We start from the raw sequence: 20405 nt of genomic DNA on the forward strand, positions 1-20405 counted from the left end.
CTCCCTACCCTCAGTCAGGGTGTATGCAGGAAGCAACCAGTCAATGTGGCTTTCTCACATCGATGTTTCTCTCTTGCTCTCACCCTCCCTCCCTTCCTTCCAATCTCTCTGAAAAGCAATGGAAAAAATATCCTCTGGTGAGGATTAACAACAACAACAACAACATACTCAAGGAATTCATTAAGGTATACTGTGTTCGGATATTTGTGCTTCATCTTTGCAGGGTGTCATCTCCAAATCGGCTCCTCACCTCTGCCTTCAAAAGGTCATTTCATTGCTCTATCATGTTGGTAGCTTCTGGATAGTCCAATATTTAATAGGACCTCAATATTTAAGTGGATCTCATGGTATTGTGTCTATCATTGAACCTCCTTTATCATAAAGTAGGTCCTTTCACCCAATGTAATGTTTTGCAGGATCCTATGTTGGAAGACCAAACATTCCATAAGCACGTAGATTATGATCCAAACCGAGGCTCTGTGAGCAGGAAAGTAGTGTCCACAGGTAGAATATGTACCAGTTCCAGTACAGAGGGATTGATGGCCCTTTCAGGGTGGAAGGGTCTCAATGTGATCAACTTGCCACCAGAGAAGCTGATTGGTTTTCTCATGTACCATAGTAAGGGCTTAGAGTTTGTCTCTGCTTCTGGCAAGTTGGCTATTCACTAGTGACTGACAATAAGTACTGTATGAGAAAGTTTGGAGATTAATGCATTTGAAAAATCTTTTTTTTAAAAAATTATACTTTTAAAAATATATATTTTATTGATTTTTTACAGAGAGGAAGGGAGAGGGATAGAGAGTTAGAAACACTGATGAGAGAGAAACATCGATCGGCTGCCTTCTGCACACCCCCTTACTGGGGATGTGCCCACAACCAAGGTACATGCCTTGACTGGAATCGAACCTGGGACCCTTCAGTCCACAGGCCAATGCTCTATCCACTGAGCCAAACCAGTTAGGGCTGAAAATTCTTTTGCTTAGCCTGGGTAAATGTCACACACTTGTGTATCAACTATTCAGACCTTGACCTTGTCTTTCTGAGTATGCTTCCATTTCAGTTAGTCCCACTTTCACCTTTAGGATAACAGCCTACTTAACTAGATGTTCTGTGGCCTCATCACATCAAAAATGACTCCTCAATGGATACTTTCCACCAGGGAATGCATCTGAATTTTTTTCTTTAACAGTAATGTTTTATTTGTATACCTTTCTAACCTTGCCAATTAATCCTTTTTATTTGTGTTATATTACTCATAACATGGCACTCCTTGTAGTGTCAGTCTGTCACTTCCTTCATTTTTCCTTTACTTGTATATTCAAACTCAACCTCCTGGTTTATAATTCCAATTCTGTACTTATTAGCTGCTTAGATTCCTTTACTCCCTTAACTCACTGCTGAATCAAAACTGCAATTCCAAATTCTAGGTAAACACATGTATCTATTTATCTCCCTTCTTTTCTCTTTGTATTGAATGTTTTTGGCATAAATCACATAAAGATATTGATGACCTTCTGTATCAATTCATATTATCCAATCTGACTCAGTCTAGTAATTAATGCTATTCACAAATATTTTTACTCAATTTCATTTAACATTCTGTTTTAATCTCTCCTGTGACTATTTTTAACTTTTTTCATTTTATTGGGGTCTTCAAGCATGTCCCTGACCAATTTATTTTCTGCTGACAAACATGCCTTTCCCATTGATAATGTGATAGTCTTTATTCTCTTCCTCTTACCCCCAAATTTCTGCAGATTTCTATAAACTTTGCTCTAACATAACCCACATCCTTCCTCACACAAAGAGTACCCACATCTATCTATATAAAACCCTAATATGCATATCGACCGAAGGGCGGAACAACCTGCAGAACAATGGTTTGGCGGGGGGTGGGGCCTGTAAGTGGGCAGTGCCAGGCCAGCCAAGGTGGGTGCCAGTGGGCAGAGAAAGGTGACCAGCGGCAGCAGTGGGGAGTGGGGCTGGCAAGTGGATGGTGCCAGGCCAACCAAGGCAGGTGCCAGTGGGGGGGTGGCCCAAGCCCCACCAGTCACCTGCAGTTCGATCCTGATCGCCGACTAGGCTGAGGGACCCTACCTGTGCACGAATTTCATGCACTGGGCCTCTAGTGAATATATAAAGACTTGTACAAATGTGCGTAGTCAATCTCACTAATAAGTGAGAAAGTGTTAAACAACAAAACAATCAGTTGCTGTATCTGGGGAGGGTGTTTAACGATGATAGGGAGAATTACAACAGACTCCATGTTTTTGCTGAATAGAAGAAGAATGTTTGTTTTGGACCCAATCTAGAAGCTAACCTAGCAAAAAGCACATAAGAAAATACAAATAATTACAAAAAAACAACAACAAATACAATATATACAAAAAACGAAAACAACAAAAAGCAAGTCTAAAACTTTTCCATTGCTTCAGCTTAGTAGAGAACACAGAGCAATCCACTGGAAGACAAAGAGTGCTCAGAACAGATAAACTTGAGCAAATCACAAGGCACCTGCAAATAGAAACACTCATCTCCTCATCTCTAGTTAATCATTAGAAAGGTGCAAGCTGTGTGACATAAAATTGAAAGTAACAAATGAACAAACAAGAAAAACAAACAAAAACTCATAGACACAGAGGACAGTGTGGTGGTTAGGAGAGGGAAGAGGAGTTGGGGGCGGTAATAAAATGTAAAGAGGGCCAAATGGATGATGATGGAGGATGATCTGACTTTGGGTGGTGGGCACACAATGCAATATACAGATCATGCATCATAGAAATGTACACTTGAAACCCATATAATCTTATTAACCAATGCCACCCCACTAAATTTAAAAAGTTTAGTTTAACTTTAAATTAGCAAACTAAAAAAGGGCATGAATTTATTGAGAAATAAATCCAAAGATAACATAAAATTGTATTAGGAGTCAAATATATTGGAGCAAAACAAAATCTTCTTGATATAGGAACCCATGATAAGAAATTATCTGAAGTTGGTAATAGAGAAAAAAAATGTTTTCCAAGAGGAGAAAAATAAATGATTATTTCAGTACTGATCACAGTGTTGGTCACAGTAGGAGATGGTGTTGGCTTGAAATTGGGGGTGTCAGTATAAACCCATATTTAATATCTACACATTTACCTATACCTATGTTATTTACCTGTATTTGGAAATACAGACATATTTCCCAAGTGTACATATACCTCTATCTTAGTCTTTAAATATTATTTATCACTAAAAGAGGGTTAATTTTCAAAAAAAGGGTTAATTTGAGAGTTGTGTCAAGGAAAGTGAAAAATGAGTCTAAAACATAGTCAGGATCCAGAAAGTAAGGAAGTGCCCAAACAAAGATGGGGAGATAGCAAAAGGATTTGGGAACCGGTTTTAAGGGGCTTCTACCAGCACCTGTCAGCAGGCTATAGGAACCAGCTTGAAGAAGCTTCTATTAGAAAATTTGAGCATGAATAAATAACAAAGGCAATAGGTTAAAACCCATCGAGTAAAATAAAAACTCATGATGAGTCCATCCTGAAATAAATGACTAAATAAATATTGAGAGAGAAATGGAAGCCCTTATAATAGACTACCAACCAATAAATATAACATTAATAACGGGATGAGAAAACCAATGGATTTACAACGAATGAGGATGAAACAGGATATTTATGTAGGCTCAAAGTATCTCCAGAGAAATCACTTATTCATTACAAAGGGAAAAATAATAACTATACTGAAAACACTGGTACACACTCTAACCTGGAATGGAGAGGGCAAACTCCGAAGACTGGCAGGTGAACCGGTCTGGGCCTGCCCGGCCAGCAGGAAAGTCTCAGCATCCAGGTCCTCTTGCCCTATTGTTATGCGGAGTTGATAAACTTGCTCACTCAGCTTGTGGCTGAGCCCTCCCTCTTTCGTCTTCCTGAGCTGGATGGGGAGGGCAGGGTGACCAAAGCTGGCAGCGGCTGGCATTTTACACCAAGAGGAGGAGGAGGAAGAGGAAAAGGAGGAGGAGGAGGAGAGAGGAGGAGGAGGAGGAGGAGGAGCCGTCCTCCCTGGGGAAAAGGGAAGCAGGGGTATGGAGGGGTTAATAGCGTCTTTCCTGTCATCAGTTGATTTCTAAAGAACAGGGTCAGAAGGCTGTGCGTTCCCACTGCCCAGTTTTCTTTTAATGGGGGAAGGGATGTGGAGAGAATAAAATACTGGGACAGACTGACATCATGTGTCTCCAGATGTCATCGACTGAGGAGAACGTAATATCACTTCAATGGTATTCTTGTCCCAAGTGTGCAACCAAAACCTAATAATGAAGAAACATCAAACTCCTACTGAGGAATATTTCACAAAACAACTAATGTATACTCTTTAAAAATTTCAAGGTCAAGAAAAAAACAACTGAGTAACTCTTCCTGATCAAAATAAACTAAAGAGATGAAGTAACTAAATGCAATGTATGGTGCTGGATTAGATTCTGGGCCATTTAAATAAAAAAAGACACACAAAAAACTATTAAGACATTATCAGGACAATTGATACAATATATAGACCATGGATTAGATAATAATATTGAACTAATGTTTAATTCTCAGACTTTGAGGATTGCATTATACTTATACAAAATAGAACATCTTGTTTAAGGAAATATACACAGAAAAAATTAGTAATCCTTAAAGGACCACAGTATCTCCAGCTTATTCAAGTTGGATCCCATCTTCACAAGTTCTGCATCTGAAGATTTGACCAACTGGATATTTGAAAAATGTTTGAAAAAAATGTGACATTGTTACTGACATGTACTATGCAGTTAGGCCTATGATGGTTGGGTCTGTACTGAACTTGTATGGATCTTTTTTCTTGTTATTATTCCATAAACAATACTATATAATAACTATTTATATAGCACTTATGCTGCATTAGGTATTATAAGAAATTTAGAAATGATTTAAATTATACAAAAGACTCTGCTTAGGTTATGTGCAAATATTATACCATTTTACTAGTATATAAAGGACTTGAGAAAAGTAGGATTTTGGTATTGTCGGTGGGGGGTCCTGGACCCAATCTCCTCTGGGTACCAGGGGACAAGACTGTATACAGAAAGAATGAGAGAGAGAGAGAAAGAGAGAGAGAGAGAGAGCAAATAATGCAAAATGGAACCAACTGGTGAATCTGAGTTAAGAGTACATGAAAATTCTGCAGTTGAGTCAATTAAAAATCGGTTGATTTGATGATAAAAATCTCACATCTAATTTGGTATCACATAGAGATTGCAGTAGCTACATAAGTAATGTCAAGAGCTGGCCATTGCAACTAGTTAAATCTCCTGAATTCTCTATTACTGAGAATAAAAAGAGCATTAGGATTGAAGGTATATTACCCAATAATATACATAGCTACCCTTCATTGAATGTTGATTGTTTGTTAGCACCCTGTTACATATTTACCATATTACTTAACTCCACTCCAACTGATTATAGCTGTGTTAGTCATTTGTTTTTTTTTGACCTCACATGTTTTTTTTTTTCCTCATCCTCTGATCCTCTCTTTATCCCAAGGGACTGTCTGGGAAAATAAAATTTCCCAGGCTCCCTTGCATCTGATTTCCTGTTAGGTTATCAATGGGAGGCGTTGGTGTGAAAATGGAGTTGCAGAGAAGGGGAAGCCAGGACATCTTTCCCTTGTCAGTAAGCAGCTGTGTGTGCTGCATCTCAGGCCTTTTCTCTTTGGAGTGACTTTCCACCAGTATACATCTGTTGGTTTTTTAATTCTTTGATACCTTTGTAACTAGTTTCCTAGAATGTAAAATTCTTCTATTGAATTGCCTTTCATGGGTTCTATTTTTTCCTGTCTTTGTCTGTTTTCTTGTCTGATATAAAGACAGATACTATCTTCATTGTATGGATGGATAAGAGACTTGTACAAACATCACACAACTAGTTTAACAACGGGCTTTCAAACCAGTTGTGCTTCATTTCAAAGCTCAAGTACTTATACTACTACACTGTATCCAAATGATATTCCAAATGAACATCCAAATAGTTTTCATCAATCATCTTCCGATTACTTAGCTCCAATTGTTTGCATTATGGCACTAACTACCTATTATTATTATTTAATTGTCTATCTCTCCCAATAGTTGGTGAGACCACTTTCGAACAAGCACATATGTTATTCATCTTTGTATCACTAGCACCAACTACTGTGTTTGGAATGTAGCAGAGCTTTAATGCATATTTGTGAAATGAATGAATAATAATCACTGCCATTTACAGAAGGACTATTTTATGCCAACAGCGATGCTAGGGATTGGTCTCATGTAAAATTTACAACTCCATCTTTATACTTATATTGCAAGACAGGAATAAATATTCCAGTACCTTAGATAAGTTAAAAAAAAAAAAAGAAGGCTCAATGAGTTTAAACAACTCACAACTAAACTAGGACTAAACCCAAGTTGACTGGGCCTCAAGGTCTGACATTTTTATTATATCTAGCTGCCTTTCCATATCCGTTAATGTGAATGAACAAGTACACAAATAAATGGGTTGGGGGTGGAAATCTGAACATTTTGGATTTTCAGTTATTTTGGGAGCTTTACAAAGAGATAAAAACTCCTTTCTCTATGAGAAAAAGGAAGAGTTCAGTATTTACTTGGCATAATTAATGGAAGGAACATGTTTCTGTAACCAAAACTATGTGTGTGCAGGCAAAAGGACAAAAGAATTGGGATAAAATTTTAAAGAAACAAAATAGTTTACATTGCCAGTGTGGAAAAGGTTGGCCACTCTGATAATAACCTGATCATTCTTTAACGTTATTTGCATTGGATGTAACACTGGTGCTATTCACAACCAGTTCTCCTGAAGACTTGGGAAGTCGAGTATCAGTTTGGCTTTTCCGTGTCTTGGTCTATTATCAGAGTCGGACAGTAAGTTTTCTAAAGTAACAGAGTAGGTATATTTATTTTGCTTGTGTTTCTGTGCATTTCACCCTTTGGTTGGCATGGAGAAATCGCAGGCATGGCCATATGGCTCAGTTAAGTTTCTCCTTTTGTTTTGCCTAGAGTGATGTATCCCTGGTACCCCCTCTAATCATAAGAAGTAAAATAATACCTGTATTTGTAAGGCTTATTTGCAGAATCCAATATTTTATTCTTTGATTTCTGATGATAATGAACTAATAGAAGTAAAATAACTTTTGTAGGCATTAGACAAAGAGTCATTGTTGGTTCTCCATGTGCTCCCCTAGCACATGCTTGCTTGGTTTGGTATTGGTTGAATTATTTCAGCTGGATACTCCCAAGAGGCTGTCCTCTTCTTGCAGAGGGAGAAGCCATTTGAAGATTCTGGAAATAAACAATTTTCTTAAGATGTTGCTGGTATGACTCTCTCTCTCTCTCTCTCTCTCTCTCTCTCTCTCCCCCCCCCCCCGCCCCCGCCAAGGAAAGGATGTTCTCCTAAGTCTTCTTCATGTATGTACTACTAGTTTTGCCATGATAAAGTAAAGCCTTTATTTTGTTAATTCAATACTATGATGTAAAATTAAATATATGCATTTCCCAGTCTTTAAAAAAAAGATGTCTATATATCTAACACAGGGGAAAGAGCACAAACAAGGTCATTTATTTGTTTTGTAAAAAGATTGTATTCTTTTGTGATTGAGATTTGTTAAGGCTGGCAGCTAAGTAGTGTCAAAAACCTGAGTGCTGCTGTTCAGAGCTCCAGTCACGCAAGGTGAAAAGTGCTAGAGCCCTGCTATCCAAACGTGTGTATAGAGTTAACAATTCTGTAATGTGCTTTGACTACAATGAAAACAAAACTAAACAAAACAAAAAAGAAACCCAGAGTTGTGACCAGGAGACATGGAAAAAATGCAACCACATTTTTGTGAGAATGCATACTGAAGAATTTCCCGCTCCCCTTTGAATGCCGAGAAGGGGTTAGAGAACTAAAATGCTTCTCCTCTTAATACAGCTTCAGCCAGTCATTTTCATTAGCAGTGATGATTGATGAGGATTTATCTGTGGCACTGTGGTCCCAGGAACAAAAGTCACCGTGTAAACACCCTGTGCTAACAAAAGGGGATTGTTCACACTGCTGGCACTTGCCCTTCTTAAGGATATGAAGAAACAATGCGTGCTTTCCCTGATTTGCAACCACAATGCTCAAAGTGATTGTGACATTAACTATCGGATTTCATGAATTTTGTTCAAGAAACAATAGATTTTACTGTTAATTAATTTATTTTTCTCTATTAATGCGTGTATGAAGAGCTAAAATGTTTTCACTGTATATAGGAAAATGTTCAGTGTTAATTGAATGGCATTGAATTCATTCCAAGTGCTTAGTTTCAAAATGCCTTTTATCCCAGTCAACACGTTTGTTTATAAGATATCCTTCAAGAGAGCAAACACATTTTGAAATAAATCTTTGAGGCATGGTGATAAAATGTGCTCAAGATGGTTCCATAGTGTCACGATACATAGAAGGAACTACAGTATTCTACTATGCGGTGATCTTCTGTGTTACTAACTTCACCTGTTATGTCCCCTGGTCAGATGGGAAAACATAGGCATTTAGAAGAGTCATGTCTTTAGCCACTAAAAAGAGTGAAGACAACTTTGACATGGAAGAGGAATAAGTTCTCTTCCTCTCTTATTGTTTGATTGGGTGACTATATTGGGCTCGGATTTTGGCAAGGCGAGATAGAAGGGAAAATGAAGGGGAGTGAGATTGGGTTCTAAATCATGAGAAGGAAGAGGAGAGAGCAGTTGAGAGGTTTATGTATAATAAAAGCATATGTATTACAGATGAGGGCCAAAGAAGAACAGTTTCTATTCATTTGAAAAGTTATCCTATTCTCTCATTTTTTTTTTTCAAAACTAGCTCTTGCACTTGAACTTTGATTAAGGTGATTTGGCATTTTATGTGGAGATTGCAGCACGAGTTCATCTGTGGGGCCATTTGGAATTGCCAAGACTGTTTTTAATAATTTCCATTAATGATATATGGATTTTTTCATTTCTTACATACCAAAGCATTTGTAATTTGATCATACACTGTTTAGTTATATTCCAGTGTGTTTTATTTAAAAGTTTTACCATTCCCAATTAAAATGTAGATTTCTTGGGATCTGGGTACAAGTGCTTTCCACAGAGCCTAATTAGTTTATATTGTCTTTGGGATAGTGAGTCTTTCTTGTTCGTTTTCAAAATCCTGTGCTTAACACTATGGCTGGCACACAGTGGACTTTCAATATATAATTGTGTCCATCATAGCATGAGAAAAGAGAACTAAGCTCGTACACTGTGCAGTGTTTGTTGCTTTTATGTACATAGGGGAATAGGATTCAGCAAACTTATAGAGGTAAAGCAGTAGGGTCTTTAAAAACTAGTGCATTTAGGATCATTTGTTAAGTGGATATTGTTCAGAGGATTTTAATAAAGTAACTTGGGAAATACTGCTAATATAATATTCTCCCTTCTTAAAATAGATTTACTAGAATAAATATTGTCATAGTGAACACTTTGGTTTTGGTACAAAATATTGTCCTAGTTTCAAGACACTAGGACAAAAATAGACAAAATTTTAAAAAGGGGTTAATAAAATTGAATAGAGTTTAAGTAATGTTTTACATATAAAAATGTGTGCCTATATAATTAATATATATATACTTATAGATACACATAGACCTGTATTTATTACATAGATCTGCCTTTATGTGTGTAGGGGAATAGGATTCAGCAAACTTATATGTTTGGTCATCTCCTAAACCGCATATCTTGCAACTGTAGGATTCTTTTCCAGATCAGAGAACTATTTGTTGTTTTTACTTAGGCTATTTCCATAATTAAAATTCCATGTCTCCCCAGGCTTCCGTGAATCAGCAGTGCCCCAGAAAGTGCTTCCCTTCTTGAAACTCCAGGGAAGTATTGGAACGAAAAGAACTTGAAGAGGGAGCCTAGCCAAACAGAGATTTTTGAACTTTGGTAGGCTAGCTGAAGCAGAGTTTTAGCACAAACACAAATCAAAGTCTGTGTGTTCTTAAAAGCAGCATTTTCATGTAAGTCCAAAAAAGGTGCACTTTGGTTCTATTTGTTTTGGTTAAAGAAAGGAAAAGTTTTGTTTTAACCACATGGTCATTATTTTGTAAGAGGACATAACAAATAATTCTATCTTTAATCTCACTAAAGAGTAACTAAAGTTATTTGATGTGACCTTTTTCAATGGAAACTTAACAACTAAATCTTCTTTAACGTCATTATTTTCTAGATGGAGATCAAAAGCTTCCCAGGTGTTTTTGTACAATGGTTTCTGATTATGTTATTCAAATTTAGTATTTTCTTCAAAAGAATGACGACTTAGGAGTTTGTCAGCAATTTAATATATTTTTGTCTTCTTAAAACAATAGAACTAAGAAATACCAAGATTTAAACCATAAATACTTTGGAACACTCAGAAGAACAACATGGGAGAAACTGAGAAAATTGAAACCCATAGAATAAGATGTTTTTCCAAGTTGAAGGTATGGAATTTTTTGCGTGTATGTATGTATATGTATTTTTTTTTAACTTAGAGCTTATAAAGTTGTTCATATGTTCATGAAGTAATCTAATGTTAATGTCCTACTACCTGTTATGGTGATAATTTCTTGCTTTAATGAAGTATGTTTTATAACTGAAAGTGTATCTAAATAGGGTTATTGATTCAGGCAGTTTAATCGGAGATAGTGTGGGGAAACTTAAACAGAAGACAAAGTCTTTAAAATTTTCAGGCGTGATGTTACAGCAGGACTTATTTTCTTAGATCAAAAGCTAATTAAATGCCCCCCCCCCCCTTCAGGGGTTTCTGGGCCAGAGGAGTGTGGGGATCTCTCCCGGAAAATGGTTCCTAGGCAGAAATGATTGCTGATCTATAGGCAGTGATCACTCCACAATGACCAAGTAAAGCAACTGTCTACTTCAAGCTTTGGCAGCATGCCAACCATTTTCAATAAGAAAAATGCTCATTTGTTAGCTGTTTCTAATATCTTGACTATTTCACAGCAATTTCTTTTTGCATTTTGCCTTTAAACACAATCTGAATTTATTTTAAGCCAAGGGATCTGGATATTTATCTTGGTTCTATAGCTAGTGCCTGCAAGCGGTTTCCAAACTAAGATACTGCCAGCAATTTCTCCCTATCAAAAGTTTATTTTTTCTTTGTACGTGTGTAGGGAAAATATACACATGTACGTGAAAGTGGGGGATTATGATACAGATTTAGAAAACTAATTTTGCCTGAAATGCCACGTTTGTTATATTTGTAAATTTTCCCTTAAACTATCCTCAATTGTCATGTCCTTCTCCTGAAACTGAGTGATTAAAAATAAGGTTCGAGGCCCAGGCTCCCTGGGTTCATATCTAAGTTCAACTGCTTACTTGCTTCAACCCTTAGACAAGTTGCTTAACCTCTTTGTGCTTCAGTTTTCTCATCTGAGAAGGTTAATAAAATATAATTATCTGATAGGATTTTTTTCTTTTTACATGCTTGAAATAATGACTGTACTATTGTAAAAATTCAATAAATATTAGCTATTTATTATTGATAGCAGTTGTGGATAAAAGTCAAGCCAGGCATTATTTATAAACAGTTGGTCTTTAATTTTTGATCACTTTTGAGTTTGGCAAGATCAGACATTGATCTGAATGTTATGGCAAAATAATGCAAGTAGAAGTTTATCAGGTAAAAGTGAGAGGCAATTGCTTAATAATCAGATTTTGTGTGTGTGTGTGTAAGAACAATGTATTTTTCTAACGATGTGAATAACAAATATAATAATTTAAAATGTGTCTTGCTTACATTGGCTTGATTATATTAAACCTGAAGGGACCAATATCATAAATTTAATATTTATTTATTTTTATATATTTACTAGAGGCCGGTGCATGAAATTTGTGCCGGGTCAGGGTGAGGGAAGGAGGGTGTGTCCCTCAGCCCAGCCTGCACCCTCTCCAATCTGGGACCCCTAGAGGGATGTCTAACTGCCCGTTGAGGCCCGATCCCAGGCCCGATCTCACAATCCAGGACTGCTGGCTCCCAACCACTTGCCTGCCTGCCTGCCTGATTGCCCCTAACCGCTCTTGCCTCCCAGCCTGATCACCTCCTAACCACTCCCCTGCCAGCCTGATTGATGCCTAACTGCCCCCTGCCAGCTCAATTGCCCCCAACTGCCCTCCCCTGCCAGCCCAATTGCCCCCAACTGCCCTCCCCTGCTGGCCCAGTCACCCCTAACTGCCCTCCCCTGCCAGCCTGGTCACCCCCAATTGCCCTCCCATGCCAGCCTGGTCCCCCCAACTGCCCTCCCTTGCAGGCCTGGGTCCTCCTCAACTGTCCTCCCCTGTAGGCCTGGTCCCCCCTAATTTCCTTCCCCTGCCAGCCATCTTGTATTCACATGGGGGCAGCCATCTTGTGTGTTGGAGTGATGGTTAATTTGCATATTACCTCTTTATTATATAGGATTGAATTTATTGTGGTTACATTGGTTAATACAATTATATAGGTTCCTGGTCAAGGGCACATACTTGGGTTGCAAGTTCATTCTCAGCCCTGAATTGGGGTTGCATTGGAGGCAACCAATCGATGTGTCTGTCTCACAGGGATGTTTCTCTCTCTCTCTCCCCCTCCCTCCCTTCTACTCTCTCTAAAACTCAATGGAAAAAATACCCTCAGGTGAGGATTGAAAACAACAACAACAACAAAAAGTTGCTTGCCAATTCAAGGATAACTTGAATTGGAGATTTAATTCAGTCTTGTGGTAGAAGATATTTTGTCAACAGATGGCAAACATACAATTTAAAAATAAAATCTTCATATGTTTTCTTATATTCTTTTCTTTCTAGATGTTTCTGCTGGCAATAACATGTGCATTTATATCCAAAACACTATCTGGATCTTACATGAATTCCATGCTCACACAAATAGAGAGACAATTCAACATCCCGACATCACTAGTTGGATTTATTAATGGGAGTTTTGAGATTGGTAATGAATTATTCCCATATTATTTCCTTTTATAATTTATTTTATCTATAGAGCTAGTCTGAATTTTATTCTCCTTATTTGTTTTAGGCAATTTAATCTTACTGAAGAGTATATTTTCTGAAACAGATTGAATAGCCTAGCTAAGTTTGGAGTATGCTTAGAAATAATTCATTTAAATATTGCATCTGAATAACACCTAAATATTATCACATGTCCCCCACTGGATATTTTATTCTAATAGTTTCTGGTTATATAGCATAAGTAGTTAAGTATTTATAATATTTACATTTAATTTATCATTTGATGACTCTTAAGGGCTCCATCTTGACACTTATGAAATACAATGGAAAACAAAGGAATCTGTTTTCCAAAGGAAAAGGCAAATATTTTCCTTCTCCTGTTGTTTCTGGGAAACTGACAATTCTTCCTAAGTGCAGAGGGAAGAAGAAACTGCTTTCACATCTCTCTGAATTGAGGGAAAGATAAAGTCTATTCTTAGGTCCTGCTTCTTGTGGATGACTGGGAAGATGTGAGGACAGAGAGGAAGAATGAGGGAGATAAAGATTTCTCCTGTGAACTTGCTGCATAGAAATATGAATACCACTCCTTTATCGTTTTATCATGGCTCCTACATCCTTCAAGATAAGAGTTGCCTTTAATATATTTAATCAAGCTCTGAACGAAAAATCAGGATTGAGGAGCGGCAAAATTGAAACGGGCGATTCTTGATTCTGTCTCCTAGTGTTCAGCTCCCTGTATCACCTGTATGCTAGGTGATGGAGTTACTCTTTACATAGTCTTGTATAGCTCAGCTCATGGTCTAAAGCAGTGGTTCTCAACCTTCCTAATGCTGCGACCCTTTAATATAGTTCCTCATGTTGTGGTGACCCCCAATCATAAAATTATTTTTGTTGCTACTTCATAACTGTAATTTTGCTACTGTTATGAATCATAATGTAAAAATCTGATATGCAGGTTGTATTTAGGCAACCCCTGTTAAAGGGTCATTTGACCCCCAAAGGGGTCGCGACCCACAGGTTGAGAACCGCTGGTGTAAAGGATGGCACAGATACAAAAGAATATTTTTGACTCTCAGCTCTTTATACTTATCAAGGGCTTGTCCATAATAATCAGGTTTCCCCAATTAGTTTCTTTATCCTAAGACATGGGAATCAATTTTTCATTGAGTTATTTACTCCTCAAATCCAGACTTACTTCTAAGAACACTTGGAAAAGTGGGGAATCCACAATTTTTTTACTTCTAAGGAAAGAAGTAGAAATAAACACAGATCCCTCACTTGGTTATGTTAACCAATATAAAGTTATATTTTAATCATAAGCTAGAAAAACATTTATCTATCTGAATTTGACTTTTGCTTCTTTTTTTTCAAGCATAGGAAACATAATATTCTGATATTCTGTGGAGCAGGCATGGAGAGAGAGGCCAGAGGTGACACATGGTCTGACACCTAAGGCTAGCTAATCACAAATACAGCCTTTAAAAATTCCCAGAATCAGTCTTCTATCCCTTCTTCTGGCTTCCCTTTCTCTGCCCTTTTTAATTGTTGTTGTTGCATAGAGATCTGTTTATGTATCTTTCAACATTGTAAAATTGTGCTGTGCCAGCACAGCCATGGGTGAACCTGACGTGGGCGGGGCGGTGAAGGATTAGAAAAGACAGACAAGAGAATAAAGCTGGGGCGTAGGTGGGACACTGCCCTTTGATTAGAGAGACAGTGCCACGGCCTGCAAGTCGAGTCTTTATTTTATAGCCAGATTCCACGAGGCAAAGTGAGGGCGTGGTCAAGATGTTTACAACATTCTCGGGGGTTTTAAATATACTCAATTACATGCACCTGAACTCTATTAAGCCCACATCACTCAGCCACATGGGACCACAGGTTCAGACCATAAGGTCAAGCTTACAACTATAAGCCTTAGGCTATAATTATGCTGGGACTTGCACGTGGCTTTGCCACGAGAGGATAGTGCCCTCTCATTAGTCTGAGGCTTGAACCTGTCCAAATGCTGTACCCGCTCTCCACATAAAATAGCCCTTCTTCAGGGCAGAGGTTGTGTCTTTTTTGTTTCATGAATCCCTAGCACCAATCCCAATAGTTGAGATAGTGTTTATACAATGAATGCTAGATAGTAAATGATTGAGTGTTAGGCTGTTCATTAAGCTATTGCGCATACTTACTGAAATATTTATTTTTAACTCACTTTCTCCCCCTTAGGAAATCTTTTTTTGATTATATTTGTGAGTTATTTTGGAACAAAATTTCACAGACCTAGAATGATTGGTGTCGGATGTGCTGTTATGGGCCTTGGGTGTTTCTTACAGTCTCTACCTCATTTCCTCATGGACCGGTAAGCATTCAGGCTCTGATAATTTTTTAGATTCAATTTTCAACTGCTGGAAATGAAGCTTTGGAATTTCCTTTCTAGGAACAATGCTTCCCCAAAACTCAGCACCTTAACAGAAACCAAAAACGCAAATTCTGTTCCACCAGTCCGTTTTGTGTTCTTGGCTGACTCGCTTCTAGTTACATAGTCACATAAATTTCGTTAATTTATGATATAGAGATTTGGAACACCTCTTTTGTGGAACTGAGTCTGACTGAAATATTTTTAGGACCTTGCAAAAATTGGAGATGACTCCTTTCTTTGGACTATTTAGACACTTTTAATTATAATGTGGTTCTGTTTAATTGTAGGTCATTAAGAGACAGACCAGTCTGAAGTTTGATTTTTATTTTAATTTTTACTAAAGTCATATGTGTTCAAATTTGTAAAAATGAAATTATATTGAAAAAAGAGTTGCCTCCTGCTCCTTTAACATTGCCCATATCACTTATTTCCCTCTTGAAACTCTTTTCCCTCTTTCTTCTGTTATTTACTTTGCAATGTCTCAATATTTATCCTTTTAGTTTTTGATACTTTAGTGTTATGCCATATATAATGACTTTCTGCTATAAAATCATACTGATTCTTTCCATGTGTATGACTATGTCAATATTTTATCATTCATTTCTTAGTCACTTTTTAATTTTTCCCTGGATTTAATCATTGCTTATAAAAATTAATTCACTTTCTTGTTATTTGTCATCAAACTTTCCACTGGTAGGGCAACATCTCCTCAATATACTCATACATATCAGACAGTTTCATTTTCTTCTTAGAGATATCTCTCCTGTCACCACCGACTCATCATCTACAATCCAAATGGGACCTCTAGGCCTGCTACATGGTAGCTTCCTTGAAATTTTTCCTTATCAAAATCTTTGGGAATTTGCTTTGCCTCTTTCCTCTATTCAGTTACTTATTTCTTGGGTATCACATCTTCTGCTTCCCTTTTTACTTTTACTTCTTTTTGTGGAAAATATTGTCTAACAGGTTTCTGAAAAAGTGTCTAAGGGAAGTAATTCTTATTCTACTCATCCTTGATTGATAGTTTGGCTGGTGTAAAATTCTAGATTGGAAATGTTTGCCCTAGAAAATGTGAAGGTATTATTCCAATACTTTCTAGCTTCCAGTGTTACTATTGAGAATTATGTGCCATTCTCACTCCTGTGATCAGTTTCCCTTCTCTGGGATCTTTTGGGATTTTCTCTTAAGCTCCAAAGTCTGGATTCCTGATACTTAGTGTAAATCCTTTTCCTTCATTGTGCTCGGTGCCTTCAATCTAGACATTTGGAAAAGTCACTTGTATTATTTCTTTGGTAATATCTCCCCTACCCCTCTATTTTTCTTTTTGTAGAACTTCTACTTGAATATTGTATATCCCGGATTAAGCTTATATGTTTCTCAACTTTTTTCTTCAATTTTCTATCTCCTTGAATTTCCGTTACTTTTTGGGAGATTTCTTTAACTTTATTTTCCAAACCTTTGAGTAGATTTCTAGTTTTTGCTATCACATTTTTAACTTCCAAGGACTATTGTGTTTTGTATGTATCTTTTTAAAGAACATCTTATTTTCTTTAAAAAATGCAGTGTCTTTTCCTATCTAAATTTCCTTCTTCTGTCTTCATTGTCTCTGTTTCTTCCTAGTGTACAGGTTTTATTTGTTTTGACTCTATCTTTACTGATACAGGGTTTTCTCATACATCTGGTGGTTCTTGTTTTTTTTTGTTCATATATAAGAGAGCAGTATAACAACATCAAACTAGCTGGAAGTTCTCTGTAAATGTGTAGGACATGATTAATAGAGGACTTCTTTGTATGGTGATTGTACAGGGACTGGCTATTTTTTAGATGGCTCAGAACAGCCATAACCTATCAGTTACTTTTGACAGGGATTCTCCAATCTGTTGCCTAGGAGGTAGAAGCTTGGTTACCATCCAGGTGGGAGTGAGAATCTCACTTTTCAGTATGTACATTTAATTTGAAGGTATTATTTGAAGGTAGAAAATTTGAAGGTATTATTCCAATACTTTCTAGCTTCCAGTGTTACTATTGAGAATTATGTGCCATTCTTTTTAGTATAGCCTTAGTTTTTAGTATAGCCTTCTTATTCTCAATGTGCCTGTTCTAAATGAGCTTGAGTGTTAAAACACCTTTCCCTTAGAACAATTGTCTAGTCATGCCCATGAGTTTGACTGTGAACTGTAGACAAATGCTTCTGTCTCCATACCTATGATGCCATGAGACATGCCAGCTTTTAGTATAGCCTTAGTTTTGTGTAGCCTTGACAGCACAATGTAATGTTTAGTTTTTAGTATAGCCTTCTTATTTTTTAGTATAGCCTTCTTATTCTCAATGTGCCTGTTCAAACACTCTAGAGTCAAAGACCGTTTCAATTGGAATGGCAGAGGATGTCTGTAAGGGTTTAACTGCTCCTTATACACACTTTAAACCAATCCTCTTATTTTTGGACCATGCCTACTCACCAATTTAGAAATGTCTTATATCTTGCCTGAAACTCTCCAGGAATATGTGGCACACACTTGGTTGTTCCCATGCAGGCACTTACTTAGGGTTGCATTTTTGATATCTACTAATTCAGTGACCACTCAGTTATATGTTTTCCCATTTTCAAAATCTTCTTGTCAATTTTTCATTCTTTCTATCCCTGTGGTGTTATTGCCTTTCCTTTTCTATTTTAAAATCCATTCACTGTCATTTTGCTGATGTTTTGGGAATGAATGGACTTTGAATGAGTTCTTAGGTGTTAAGTGGATAAGTTACATGAAAAAGACATTTTGTCTTCTCAGGTATTTCTGTAAGGATCAGAAGTGTCCAGGCAAAGAGTTTTTTACTGACTTTTTATTTCCTGTCCTCGCCAACACAATGCCAAGTTGTGTTTACATTTACATTTCTTTCTACCCTCTTCCAAAAGTGATATTTTGTTCGAAGCTGGCATGTCTCATGGCATCATAGGTATGGAGACAGAAGCATTTGTCCACAGTTCACAGTCAAACTCATGGGCATGACTAGGCAATTGTTCTAAGGGAAAGGTGTTTTAACACTCAAGCTCATTTGGAACTCAGAGGGCAAGTCTTCCACCATTATCCCTAACAAAGAGAGATTTTATTTGGCATATTTTCCTCCATTCTTTCACAATTTAGGATAATTTAGGATAGTCTGACAAAGGGTATGCTGAGCTTATGGCAATTTGCCTAATGTAAATGATCACAGTCTATTAATCCCTTTGTTCTTATGAGAAGAGGAAAGATCATTACATTGTGGTGTCAAATGTTTGAGTTTCTCCTAAGGTCTCTTATTATAATGGTCAAAAGTTTTGTTTCTCTTAGGGGTTAATGAACACATGCAGGAATTATTGTTTAGATTCTCAGAAAGTGGGGGTATATTTCTTATGAGCAAACCTCAAAAAATCCAAAGTTGGAGACCTGTTTTGTTGTGTTGTGTCCTGCACCCCCACAAAGCCTTTGCTTCTTAATTATATTTTGTCAAGTCTAGAGTCTATTATTTTTATTAGTTTTTGTCCCGTATCCCACAGTAATTGTTTCCAGTAAATGATCACCTACAAACTACAGAAACTTGATGTTAGGTAATCTGAAAGGTAGATCATCCACATGCAAATAACTGAAAGCCAGCTGTCAAGGGATTGCACATTTATAGTGAGCGGCAAGTTTTTTGATGATATTAATTTATGATGATTATGTGGCAAAGATGAAAAGAGTTCTTTACTAAATTTGAATATTATATCTTAAGGGAAGCAGGAATTAATCTGCATAGTTTCACTTTGCCTTTATTAGTTTCTAACATAAAATGTTTTCCCTGTGTCCATACAGATATGAATATGAATCTACAGTTGTAGGCAATTTGTCCTCAAACAGTTTCTTGTGTAATGAAAATGGAACCCAGATTTTCAGACCAACAGAAGATCCATCAGGTTGTTGATCTCATTTTATTGTTTTTGTTCATTGAATTTGAAACTGAACACGTGTTACTGAGGGGTTTGAATGAGTTATTGGGTTTGGTTAAATGACTAAGTAAAATGAACAAAAGATATTTTCTTTGTTCAGGAATTTTGGAGGGGATCCCAGAGGGAAATAGGAATGGTTAATAGTAGAGCATATTACTCCTATATATTTGAATATACATATTAACACTTTTTTGTCTATTCTTTAAAATGGTTATTTAAAAACTAGTGGCCCAGGGTGTGAAATTGTGCGCAGTAGGCTGCCCGCCATGGGAGCTGGTGGAAGCCACAGTGCGCCTGTGGGAGGCAGGAGGGAGCTGCATCGCTTCCACAGGAGGGAGGTGGGAACCACGCTGCTTCCATGGGAGGTGGGAGGGAGCTGCCGCAGCCCATGGGAGGCAGGAGGGTGCCGCCGCCTCCCGCGGGAGCCGGGAGGGAGCTGCTGCCACCAGTGGGAGCCAGGGGGGCGGGTAGGGGAGGGACCAAGAGGTGCTCCATGCATCTCCTGGCGACCTGTTGTGCATGCAGCCCTGCCCACCTGCACATGCCTCGCCATACATGCAGCCCCGCCCACCTGCACACGCAGCCTCCTGCTGATAGGTTGTTACAGCATGAGGGCATGATGACCATTTGCATATTAGCCTTTTATTATATTGGATAAGTCAGATACATCCATTCAAGAGACACTGCAGAGTTAATTCCACAGAGGAAAACATCTTAGAAGAATGGATTTATACAATTTGTTCTATGCAATGATAGGAAATAGAGATAGAAACAAAGTTTTAAATGTCTGTGTTATATCACTGATCTTCTATAGCAGATCAGAGAAAGCAATTATGCCATAGCTCTCATTCATTCTCTTTTTTTTGAACTAGGAACTTGTCTTTGTTTCTTTTTCTTTATAGAAGTGGTGCTTCTTCTAGTTTCCCCATAATCCCATGCTCAAATGTGCAGGTCTCTGGCCCTTCATATGCTAAGGGACCTATGTAATCTTGTGA

General features: G+C 37.5%; 1 protein-coding gene across 4 annotated transcripts in view; it reads left to right on the top strand.

The window, feature by feature from the left end:
* SLCO1A2 (solute carrier organic anion transporter family member 1A2) overlaps positions 1-20405 on the top strand; it is a 56895-nt gene that overhangs the window by 15101 nt on the left and 21389 nt on the right. For 2 of the 4 annotated variants that reach the window (XM_070410596.1, XM_070410598.1), the window contains exons 2-6: positions 9872-10062; positions 10411-10524; positions 12881-13022; positions 15260-15392; positions 19277-19377. In XM_070410596.1, coding sequence (XP_070266697.1) covers positions 10468-10524; positions 12881-13022; positions 15260-15392; positions 19277-19377 — 433 coding nt within the window. In that variant the 5' untranslated portion in view covers positions 9872-10062; positions 10411-10467. Of the gene's footprint in view, positions 1-9871; positions 10063-10410; positions 10525-12880; positions 13023-15259; positions 15393-19276; positions 19378-20405 lie in introns of those variants that run through there. The other 2 variants (XM_070410597.1, XM_070410599.1) reach the window with 2 other exon arrangements.

This window comes from Myotis yumanensis, unplaced genomic scaffold (assembly GCF_028538775.1).
Source record: "Myotis yumanensis isolate MYYU_CA2020_CCGP unplaced genomic scaffold, mMyoYum1.0.hap1 SCAF_3, whole genome shotgun sequence".
Classification (NCBI taxonomy): domain Eukaryota; kingdom Metazoa; phylum Chordata; class Mammalia; order Chiroptera; family Vespertilionidae; genus Myotis; species Myotis yumanensis.